General features: G+C 38.8%; 1 protein-coding gene across 1 annotated transcript; it reads right to left on the bottom strand.

The window, feature by feature from the left end:
* LOC310952030 (cytochrome P450 3A40-like) lies at positions 1–7,990 on the bottom strand (the record flags this gene model as incomplete). The annotated part of the gene is made up of 13 exons (XM_083920517.1): positions 7,904–7,990; positions 5,968–6,061; positions 5,831–5,883; positions 5,640–5,739; positions 5,346–5,459; positions 5,128–5,216; positions 4,816–4,964; positions 4,596–4,723; positions 1,876–1,954; positions 800–960; positions 475–701; positions 219–381; positions 1–102 (listed from the first exon to the last, which is right to left on the bottom strand). Exons 1-13 carry the CDS (start codon positions 7,972–7,974, stop codon positions 1–3), a joined length of 1,530 nt encoding a protein of 509 aa, XP_083776643.1. The 5' UTR covers positions 7,975–7,990.
* Positions 7,991–12,090: the final 4,100 nt, after the last annotated feature.

Below are 12,090 nucleotides of genomic sequence, written 5' to 3'. Positions count from 1 at the left end.
TTAGCTTGAGAGAGGATCGACAATTGTTGTTCTGGGCTCCAGCTTCAGTTTGATGGGTGTCTTGGGTGAGGTAAATCTATCATTTCCCAGCTCCAATGGAATCTAGAAAAACAAAATGAACAAATAAACACCTAGTGAAGCTCAAATCTGATCTCACCCAGTCGTTAATAAAAACCTGTCACTATTTGAGACCACAAATACTAAAAATATCTTCTCACATCTGTCTCCTTGCACGTGACAAAGCTGAAGTTCTGAAGGATCTCTACTAAGGCCAACTTCATCATCAACAGAGCAAATCTCATGCCAATACAGTTCCTTGGTCCTGCTCCAAAGGGTAGGAAGGCATAAGGATCCATGTTGTCTTTGTTATCTTTGCTGAACCTGAAAAGTGGAACAAATATCTTATGTTGATCAGCCAAATAACTAAATTTGGGTAATATCAGAGCGTAGCCTGCCATTTATCCAGTGCAGTACCTTTCAGGTTTGAAGGAATCCGGCTCAGGCCACAAAGCAGGGTCACGATGGAGTGTGTAAACTGGTATCATGACAACAGTTCCTTTAGGGATGGTCACACCATTAATTTCCACAGAAGCCTTTGTCATTCTCTCTAATCGATTAGCAACAGGCCACAGCCTCTGTGACTCGTTTACCACCATGTCCAGGTATTCCATCTGCATCAAGGCTTCATAGGTTGGCCGACCCTGGAGTATAAAAGTAGTTACAGTATACTGTAAGTGGGCAGTATAAGCAGTTGCTGATTTAAAAAAATATATTTTAGTGAAAAACAAAAACAAGTAACCTTTTCTGGGAAGGCTTCATCAATCTCCTCTTGCAGCTTCTTTTGGATGTCGGGGTTTGTTGCCAGGGCGTAGGATACAAATCCTAGTGTGGTGCTACTGGTTTCATAGCCAGCAAAGATGAATATCATGGCCTGAGACAGGATCTCATGATCAGTCAGTCCTTCAACACAAAGACACCATGATTCAATCATTATCCCTGTCATGATAATAGTCAAAGTAATAGCTGGAGCCACTCATAACTTCACGGTCTGGAAAGGCCCATAATGCATTATCTTGTGGTTGACCGATCTTTCCTTTATTCAGTCAACATAAACTTTTTTAATGGTTCATTGTATGATTATGGACCTCAGCGGGTTGTCACTCTCAAACTTTTATTTTAAAACACGAGCCAGACAGATATGGAACTGTTTGAACAGAAACTAACACTGATTTTAGAGGGGAAATTCACTGATACTGATATGGTGGCCACTATTGTGAATTTTGGAATGAAAATAGATCTCTCTTGATTTGACAAAGCAAATGTACTCAGAAGACTGCTTTCTTAAACCAAGAACTTTAGTAAAGAATATTACACATTATTCTGCGGTGGAGACTACTCGACTCTACAATCTGTAGTGGACTCTGTTGGACAAATTATATAATGACACCATTTCTAAATCACTCCAAACATGGCTTTCTGTATTATGTTATGTTAAAACACTTTGCATATAAGTGCAACATATATACTGATACCAGTTCTGATATTTTTGTGATAGACCAATATACTGTATTTAAAACTAAAAACGTATAGTAAATTGTATTAGAAACAATGACAAAGATGATTCTTTGACTTGAACAGTAAGTTGGCCAACAAAGATAACCTTTTACGTCCTTGCACATTTTTACTTGACAGTGACTGACAGTAAGAAAAACATAATACACATATTAAAGAAACATTCAATTAGCGCTCTATGAAAAGCAATGGCTTTTTCTTAAGAAAGAAAGTGACCCCGATATGCTGAAACTGACCTTTCAATCGTGACCACAGAATAAAAAAAAATGAACTTCAATTCCCCCATCTGGTTTCTTACTCTACCTTTGTCGGGGCTGATATCCTCTTTGTTGTTCTCTGACGTCTGAGAATCGACCATCAACTGCATGAAGTCCACTCGGTTCTGCAAAACAAGAACATGTAAAAAAAGGAAAGTTTATGAACAGAAAATATTAAAGTTTTTCTCAATTGCTAAAACACTAAACCCTGTTGCCTGAACCAATTTCTCTGTTGCCTGAACCCACTGATTGAATCAATCACTCCTTTGGCAAAACCATGAGCACTTTTCACCTGTTTAGACACAACTTACCAACACATTTTCATTGTGATTCACCTGTGCTGCATAATGGTAAGCACAGGTGGCAAAAGTCAAACACAATTAAAGCACTGTTGTCACTACTTGAACACAATAACTCAAAATTGATAACACTTGTGGCTAATGATGTGAGGGAATATATAAAGCCAGTTCAGAGAGCACTGATTTGTGAGGCACTACAATGGATAGAAACCTGAGAGGAAGAGTTTGTGTGAGAGGAGGTCGAGGAGGTCAAGGTGGTCAAGGTGGTCAGCGAAGACAAAGAACAGTAATATCTGACGAAATCCGAGCTACTGTGATTGACCATGTTCTTGTCCATGGTCTGAGCATGAGGGAGGCCGGACAAAGGGTACAACCAAACATCGGTAGATTCACTGTGTCCACCATAATCCGAAGATTTGGAGAAGAGAACAGGTAATTATATTTTTTGACATTATAGTAAAGTATGTACATGTTGAGAGCAAATTACTGTATGGCATATTACAGTATATACTGTACCACAGTATACTGTAAGTAAATATATGTTCCAGTACATCACCGTGCCAATGTACTGTAGTATTGTAATGGAGGGTTAGTCTAACTGTCTGTAGGCCTAGTATTCCATGTATATGTTTTGTAACTGCATGTTCTCTATTTGTAGAATTGAAAGACTGCCACATGGGGGTGGGAGGACAGGTGGCACATGTACACAACTGGCAAATGCATACATTTTTTGTTTGTTTTGTAGTGTGCTGCGTGTAAATGCACAATATTTCTGTTTTTTTACTTTGTGTACAAGTGCTAAATGCACAGGTTTTTTGTTTTGCAACATGCATTCACCTTCATGTCCTGAGCATTGTGTTTTCTATTTTTCTATGTAGTGTTTAGTGGCTGCTCAGTAGTGTTTTTAATTATGATTGACTTGGGGCACGATTTGACAACAAAGTTCAGTTTTGGGCACAGATTGAACTGTTTTGAGGTAAAAGTTTGGTTTTGCAAGAAGAGTCTGAGGTTTTGTGAATGTAGCTTGAAAATCGGGGTTTGTGTTCAAAGTTTAGAGAAAAGGAGAGAAGCTTTCAAGAAATGTGTCTTAGCAATCGAGAAAAACTGTAAAACAACCAACATCAATATTTAAATTTGATCCCTATTTAAATGCCTCTTAAAGTATCTGGTTAAATCCTAACCTACAACTTGGTAAATACCAAATCTATTGGACGATATCGTGGGAGAATGGTGTGGTCACAGTGGGGGATCTGTACTGTGATGGTTCCTTAAAATCTTTTGGGGATATGGTGCGGCAGTTCAATTTTCCTATGTCCCACTTTTATAGATACTTGCAACTTCGACATATGTTGGTGAGGATTTTCGGGTCTGCTGAATAGGTTCCCCAGAATGCAGAACTTCTAGATAGAATTATACAGAGTTATAGAAAAGGACACGAGGCAGCTGTCTATTGTTCTATGCGATTCAGACTCTTTGCAACCGGCACATTTAAGCTTTGCAGAAGACATGGGGAAGGGATCTGAACCTGACATTAGAAGATTGGAACAGAATTTGTCAAACTGTTAAAGTAGTTTCAAGGGATGAAAGAGTATGTCTTATTCAATTCAAAATTCTAAATTGTTTTTATTGGACACCCTCCAGATCATCTCGATTAGGTTTATTACCCACATCAAACTGTTGCCGATGCAAAAATGAGGAAGGTAATCTAGAGTAGTTCATGTTTTATGGTCATGTGCTAAAGTCCAACAATACTAGACCAATATTTATGATAATTTGTGTGAAACTGCAGAGATAAGAATGCCATTTTGCCCTAGATTATTTGTTTTGGGGGATCATTCAGTTCTGACAGGACAGGATAAACACATTAAAAGTTATGTCCAAACCAGTATTATGATTGGCAGACAAATCCTTGTCAGGAGATGCAAGACTGATGGGATGCATTCTCATAAAGAGTAGGCTGTGGAGTTGGCATGAGTTGCCGCATTTGAAAAAATGTCATATAAACAACTGGGTAGACTGGATCTATATGAAGCAAAGTGGGGCAAATACTTACAACTTTTAAAGGGCTCCCAAAAGAGGTGGAGAGATGCAACGTTTTCAGTTATGGTGGATAAATACAGGTTAGTGCTTCTTTTTTCTTTTTGTATTCTGTGTATCTATTGCTTTTTTTGTGTGTGTTTACTTTATTTATTTGTTGTAACAATCTCGTTTGGAGTTATTTTATGTGTCTAGTCTCTTATGGTTGTATAATGTTTTATTTACATTGATGCAGTAAAAGCTATATAAGACAGAACACAATGTTGGATGTTGGTAACCAGAAGGGGATCAGCATCGATGGTGGTGGCTTGGGAAGGGAATTTTTTCACTGTTGTTATTGTTGAGTTGTTGAAATAATAATATAAAAATGTTAATAATAAAAAAACAACAACATAGAATCCAGTCTAGCTATACACTGTAAACACATTACCTTGTGGTCATTCTTAGACCGGTCTGATTTGATCGTCTCTAGGAAAGCGTAGAAAAATTTCAACACTTCAGCAGGGAAGAACGACACATCCATCCTGTCAAGAATTCCCTCCAAGAATGGAAACAGAACTGAAATGAATTTGAATTGAAAATATATAGTAAATTCAAGGCTCAAGGGGACTGAATAGACTACTGGTTATGCTGCATAACGTTTGACATACCCACAAGCACAAGTAAGGGATTCAGGAAGTTGAATTTGACCATTTTTTTAATGTTTGCTACAAAAGGATCAGATGGATGGTTGATGGAATCAATGTCCACACTAAGGGCCGTGCTGGTCACAACATCCATACTGTAAGGTCCAAACACTCTGCGAAAAAGGAATGAATGTAATGTAGTAACAAGGAAAAGTTCACAATCCAAATGTTTGTGTTGAGAGATGTTGTACTGAATAGCACAAATAACAGAATCAACTGCCAGAACTGATGAATAATCTGTGTCCAAATCTCATCACACACAAGCAAATGACTCACTCTTTAACTTCAATTACTTCATCTGCCTCTACTTTCTTGTGAAGGATCTTGATCAGATTATTTGAGTGCTGCAACATTATCGTGTACATCTGCCCAAAAGTAATAATAAAAATAGTTAATTATTAAATATTTACATGTTAATATATATATATGCCATATTTCTAATGACACATGTCTCCTCAAAAATTTCTCATATAATACTTTAACAGCTTTTTAACCTCTTTCAGGCGTCCACTGGTGAATGACGGAGAGAGAACACTGCGAATCCTCTTCCATTGCTCATCTACTGCGTCTGATACAGCGTCCCGTAAGGGTCCATTTAGGCCAAAATACTACACACACACACACACACACACACACACACACACACACACACACACACACACACACACACACACACACACACACACACACACACACACATGATTCCTTTACATGGTATCCTTTGATTAGTATTGAGGAGAGAGGAGATTCACTAAGGTAATTTCCCCTACAGTGTGTTATTTTCTTACCCGTCTGTTGGTGAAGTTAGAATAACACTCCTTAACCAGGATTGTTTTGATCATAGCTGTGTCCATTATAGCTAGTAAAGGCAGCCTGCCATCGTACAACCTTGTAATGCAATAGCAGATATTGTGGCGAGTCAGTTACAGCAGACAGCACTGCATGAGACATGTATGGTAGGGTATATTCTTTCACTCACCCCCACAACTTTCCATATGTCTGAAAGCATTCTGTGTCAAAATTGTGGACGCCCTAAGGAACAAAACAAGACAGAAGTAACAAAGGTATCAAAATGTCATCTTAGATCATTGTACTAATACGACAAATGTGTCTTACCCTTCTGTACTCCAAAAATGTCCCAATGAAGGGCATAGGTGTGGGTCCAGGTATGCCTATTTTCTTGAAAAAGCCATATGGAGCATATCCATATCTGAGGATCAAAAGCAAGATTAGAAATCAAATCCATATATTTTTAGGCAAGTCAGTGTATCTACCCTCCTGTCCTTTGGTCATGAGTTGTTCCTGATTAATTCTGAAAGACGTATTAATACAAATTCCTTTAACACTGCTAACGTTTTTCCGAGTCAGCTCATGTAAAGTGATACATAATAGGCTACTGATTGTAAGTAGTCTCTCTTAAATTCATCATTATCAAATGTTTACGCTTTTTGAGTTCCTTTTGCTTTTATTTAGTTACTCATCAATATGTACTTAAAAGTCCTCCTTTAGGATGAATTATTTTTGTGACATACTGTAGCTCTTATTAGCTATGGCTGTCTGTGCTTGACCAGTCACACTCCCAGAAGTCATTTTAATTATTTTTGCCTTGTTGGACCTCTTCTCAGGACTGTGTGGGCTTAAGGAGACTGATTGACATCTCCTTTTCTTTCCTGTTCATTTTGCCATTGCTGTTAGGGTGGGACAAGTTTTACCTTTCTCATTGTTACTGGTAGTTTGAGTTTGGCCATCTCAGTTATTCTCTATGCAACCTTCAAAACACATTATGATTTCCACTGTTACATCAACATGTGTTTATCATTGTTATTATTTTGGATAATGTCCACCCTGAACATAATTTTAGCAGCATTTGAAGCTCTGGCAAGACTGCAGTGACTCGCTGCTCCGGTCAGGAACACAGGCGGAAAAAACGGTCTGGAAGCCCTTTCGTTTCTTTGTCTATTTGCAGCACTTTTTCTTAATGTGTTATGTTGCAGTCTTTGCAGCGCTTTTCTTATAATTAATGTGTTGTGTTGCTGTTGTTGTGCCGTATTCAGCTCCCCTGCCGTGAAATGCACCCCCTCGCATTATAGGTGATATTCTGGATCAGAAGGCTGTTGTTTGGATAGGAGTAGTTTATATATATATATATATACACAGGTATATATATATATATACATACAGGTAGCCCACAACGGTCAGAACATTGGTTACTTACAGTCTTTAAACTATTTTAAAGAGTTTAAAATCACAAACTTGGATAATAGCGAACACAAAACAACACCTTTTTGTATGTTCTGTGGAAATATACTGCAGCCATAATTACAAAATGAATTAAATGGATCTTTTGAGCAAGTTGAATGTATTTGATTTAGCGTTTCCTAAATGTAATCCCAGCTTCTCTTGCATTTCATAGGTTCAAAAGTGTGTGCTTTAAATTGGGTTACCTGTATTTGCAGCGCCTTTTCTAAATGCTGCGCATGTGTTGTCAAATAAATAAAGATGTTTTCTTCATTTGCTTGTGTTTATGTGTTTACTAAAGTTGCAGTGCTGTGAGCTCTCAGGGCCAGGTTTGTTTGTTAGATGCATTATCTGCATATAAAATATCACGTGTAATGTCGTAACCTGAGTTGTTTTGTCACTCATTGTGAAGTATTCCACCGTGCAGCCTAGATCCTGTTTATCAGCTGTAATAAAGCTATGTAGGTAGGACACTCGAGGTATTGTACTTCATGACGTGTGGTCTCTTGCGTGATTATAAGGACGAGGGACCAGTTGTTTGGAAGAAGAAGTGAGTAACCTCGGCTACAATCAGATCAAAGTTCACTTTTCCGCTGACTGGTTTTCTGCGCAACAGTTCCCAGTTCCTTAGTCTGGCTGCGATTTCAGTCAGACTTTACTTCACAGTATTCTAAAACACAATCGACGAGAGAATGTCACAAGACTAAACACGCAAATAAATCATTTCCTCTTTTTATGTAGAATTTACTTTGTTTAGAAACATGGCTACTCTCTAAGCACTTTAAAAGACAGATGAACAACACCGCACACTTACACTGCGATCAGAGTGATGAAAAAAACTATTAACGTCCACGTCTCGATGGAAAACTCCGGAAAGTAGCCCATCTTTGCTCCGGTGCTCACTTCTGTCGGTTGTGGTCGGTTACTCTCCTCTGTTAAGAGTTAAAGCTCTACACAGAGTCCACTTCTAACATGGGCGGTTCCTGGAAACTTGGAAAACATGCAAATTACGTAACTCCTACAGTGTATTTTATTTCATGATAGAGTAATATCCTTGTGGTGATGTGCTTTCACCAGGAGTTGAAACATTAACCATGTTTCTAATTATTTTAGGAGCTAATGCATAATTAAGCATTCCAAATTCTAAAACAATGCCCAATTAAGTTGACTTGCTGTAAGTAAAAGATCTATTTCACCAGAGTATAATAGACCAGCGGAAAGGGATTTCAGCGAGCCACTGTGGGATAAACTGCAGAATCGTTGTTGTGTGTTGGTTTCAAGTTACAGGAATGAGAACGACGGGAGAAAGTGTTTACATTCTTGTAAAACCGTGTGGAAACCCTGAGGCCAACTCCAACCCTCAAATCCAAAAGATATGGTCTGAAATGAGTCCAAAGTCAAAGGGCTTAGAATAGTATTGATACTAGATGCCAAGACATAAGCAGCACTCCTACTGTAAAAACAGCAGTGAGAATAAATGATGATGATGAAACACAGTGACACTCAAGTTTCCTTTCGGATATCCCCGACGGAATGACATGAAGTATACAAACTTTGAATGGTCATAAAAGGAAAAGCTCCCGTGGAATTAATAACACGTCTGATCTGTTCAAATGTCACAGAAAGTCATGACAGTGTTGCAGTGAGTCAGCATACACAATACCAGGACCTTGAAATGGAACTAACTACACTGAATTCAGTCATTATTTACATCTGTGTTTTTCTGGCTGTGTCAAAATGTCTTCCATGAAAGGGGCATTTGAGACACCAACAAAACAAACTCCATCGATTAAAAAGAAGGCCACCCATTACTTATGTAATCAGTTTACTCCTTTTGCCTGGCTGAGCTATTAAGCCCCTCCTTAAGATAATTCTAAAGTCCACAACCAGGGACAAATTATTATAATAGAGCACAAATTATGTCTCTTTCCAGGTTTTCACCTTTCACCCAACAGGCCAAGCCCTGTATACGTTTCTTTCTTGATCATATGTCAAGGCCACAGTGGCACATTTTGAAAGTCTAAAACAGGTGTTACATGGCCCTGCAAATAGAGCAAAAGTTAGAGGATATTCACTGCTGACCTTTAGTCATGCGTCATGCTGTTATTGCTGCTGTCAGTGATTTTGTGCCCACACTGATGGCTACATGGACAAAGGTCGTGGTGAAAAATAATTAGTTATGTAACATATATTTTTCCTTTAACAGCTATATAGAACTAGAAATGGTATGTAAAGAAGGAAGGGAATAAATAGACTAATGTTGGCCTGACAGGAACACAAACTAATATATATATATATATATATATATATATATATATATATATATACATTATATATTACCTTTTCAGCTGTTCATGTTCTGTTTTAAAGGCCAATTTGACAACCGTCCCGAGGGACACAGTTGAAAACTAGCCTTGTGGCTACCACTGGCACATTTGTAGAAATGTTGATTAATGTGCACTGTCCCTGTTGATAAATGAACAAACAGAGAAAAGTTTGCTCTCTGCCTGGTTTGGCACAGCTAGAAGGCTTCAGGTTACAATTTCGCAACGACAAATGTGCACCTGAATGATGCAGTGAGTGGAATACGAGCACAACTGCCAACTTTGTGGCCAAGGGTGCGGCATGAAGCATATACTGTATCCCTGCAACAGCACAGAAATACAGGTTTGTTGTACAAATTGTTCATGTATACATCCATAAAATCTGCTATCCTTTTCTTCTCAGGTACAAAAAGTATACAGCCTTTTACTGGATGCAGGCTTACACAAAAACTCTCCCAACAAGAACAGACTATTTTTACATTTGCCAATGTGTCACCTAACTCTACCCATCAACCGCACAATCCATCTCCCTTGCATCTTTTTTTGTGTGTCTTTATTTTTATTGTTTTTAAACAGAAAAATGGAAACAGATTAGCAAAAGGTGGTGGTGGTGAACAGAACTATACATGTTTGATTTTTTTTTGACAGAGTTTTTTGACATGAGACAAACAGGACACATGTATAGAACGAATGACACAGCAACAGAACGGCACTAATTCAGGTTGTAGACATTAAATCGAGAAAAGGTTGCCATATCTTAAAAAAGATATCCTCTTTACCAGATATAATGTACATGATTTTCTCCAAGTGTATTACATTTCCAAGTTCTCTCAACCACATATGAAATGTAGGAGCTGTTTCAGATTTCCAATACTGTAAAATTAGCTTTCTGGCTAACAATGCTGAAAGTGAAATAGCCTTAGCTTCACAACTACTTTTCACACTATCTGGATTGGCCACCCCGAACAACACGGTGAATGGGTCTCGGTTACATGGATGATTTAAGGCCTTAGTGAAGAACTCAAACAAGCTGCCCCAGAGTGGTTGTAGCTTATGACATGACAAAAATAAGTGGGATCGCGTCCCTTTTTCACTTCGACACCTAATACATTGGGGTCCATCTCCCTTGCTTCTTAGGATGAATTTTGTTTCCTTGATTACAAAATAAATCAATGAAACAAAAGGGAAGTCACAAAAAGACAGCCACACCTGTCAACTAGGTTGGCAAAAATTATGATTCTATTGTGACGTGAGGCGGCCGCCTTTGGCTATGGCTGGGTCACCAGAGAATAAATAGAGTTGTTTTTTTCTCATTTCTTCTCTCCCATGTGGATATATCAATGTCAACATGCTGCGTGCATTTGTGTGTATGTGCCCGCAATTTTGCAAATGCATGTCTGCCTGCAGCACTACACCGAGCAGCTGGCAATAAGCGCTCTCTGTTTGGTTCAGATCAATCTTGTAAAGATGAATTTCCACGAAGCAGCAAGAGAAGGCAATGAAAGCCATGAGGTATTGAAGAGAGGCCATGAGAAACACAGAAATAGGCCGAAGATGAGGAACCAAAACAGGGGGAAGAGGAAGGATAATGCACAAATATATCAAAACCCTATCAATCCCTCCAGAGTCCAAGGCTAACATTTCTGACAGTGGTTTTAAGTTGCTCCTTGGTACTCTAGGTACTCTAGAATGATTCAATTACACGGTTTAATGCAGTTCAACATTCAGTATGAGTGGAAGATGGAGTCATTAGACTGCAGTAACATGGTTTCTGATGCTATTCTGAGAAGAGTAGGAATTAAGAGGTGTGTAATAACAGCTGGGTGGCCAGTGTGTACTCCAGATGTTGTCTGGGAAATGTTAATTGACCTGCTAATGAAGTCTGGGCTCCTCCTGTCAGCTCTGAGCCTTGAGAGAGCCTGTGACATTGGAAGGGACACCTGCCTAGCAGATGACATGATAATGAGACATACAAAAAACTGACGACAACCCTCTCTACCATGTATACCTGAATATGTCTGCATACATAAGTATGCATTAGCAAAAACATTGGCTTGAAGAATGTAATTAAAACCTTTTTTTTTCTTTTATGGAGAATTATCAATGTGACATCCCAAAGTTAATTGCACCCTTGTGCGACTGGCTATGACCACCCAGGCTTACCTTGGCGGACAGCCTGGTGAATGTCACCTTCTACAATCAGCGAGTGTGTGTATGTGTGGGTGTTTATGTCCTTCTCTCTCTCTTTTACAGCCACACATCATGCAAGTGGTACATGGTGAGTCATGCTGGGGAGAGCCACAGCTGCTGAATGGGAGGAAGATATGTTTAAATTGCAGCACAGAGAGGAGGCAGAGGACTGTTAGTGCCTGGTAATTTGAAAGATGAAAGTTAAGCTGCTTTATAACATAGAGACACAGACAAAAGATGTCCAGTCTGTACTTGAATCAGAAAATGTTTTGCTGTGATTGCTTTTTTTGCTGACTTTATTCTTATCATAATCCATCCACTTAAGACTTGTCTTTGGGTGTATATACCAGCAGAGGGCAGCACAGGGCAACATTTGTGACGGTCACACGAGACAGTAGGCAGTTGCTGGAAGTTACGTTAAGATACAAACGGCCACTTGTCTTTTATAGGTAACCTTTTCCTGCATTTTAAAAGGTCATATAATATC

This window comes from Echiichthys vipera (genome assembly GCF_963691815.1).
Source record: "Echiichthys vipera genome assembly, chromosome: 9".
NCBI lineage: Eukaryota > Metazoa > Chordata > Actinopteri > Perciformes > Trachinidae > Echiichthys > Echiichthys vipera.
This window is presented reverse-complemented; position numbering and strand designations above follow the sequence as displayed.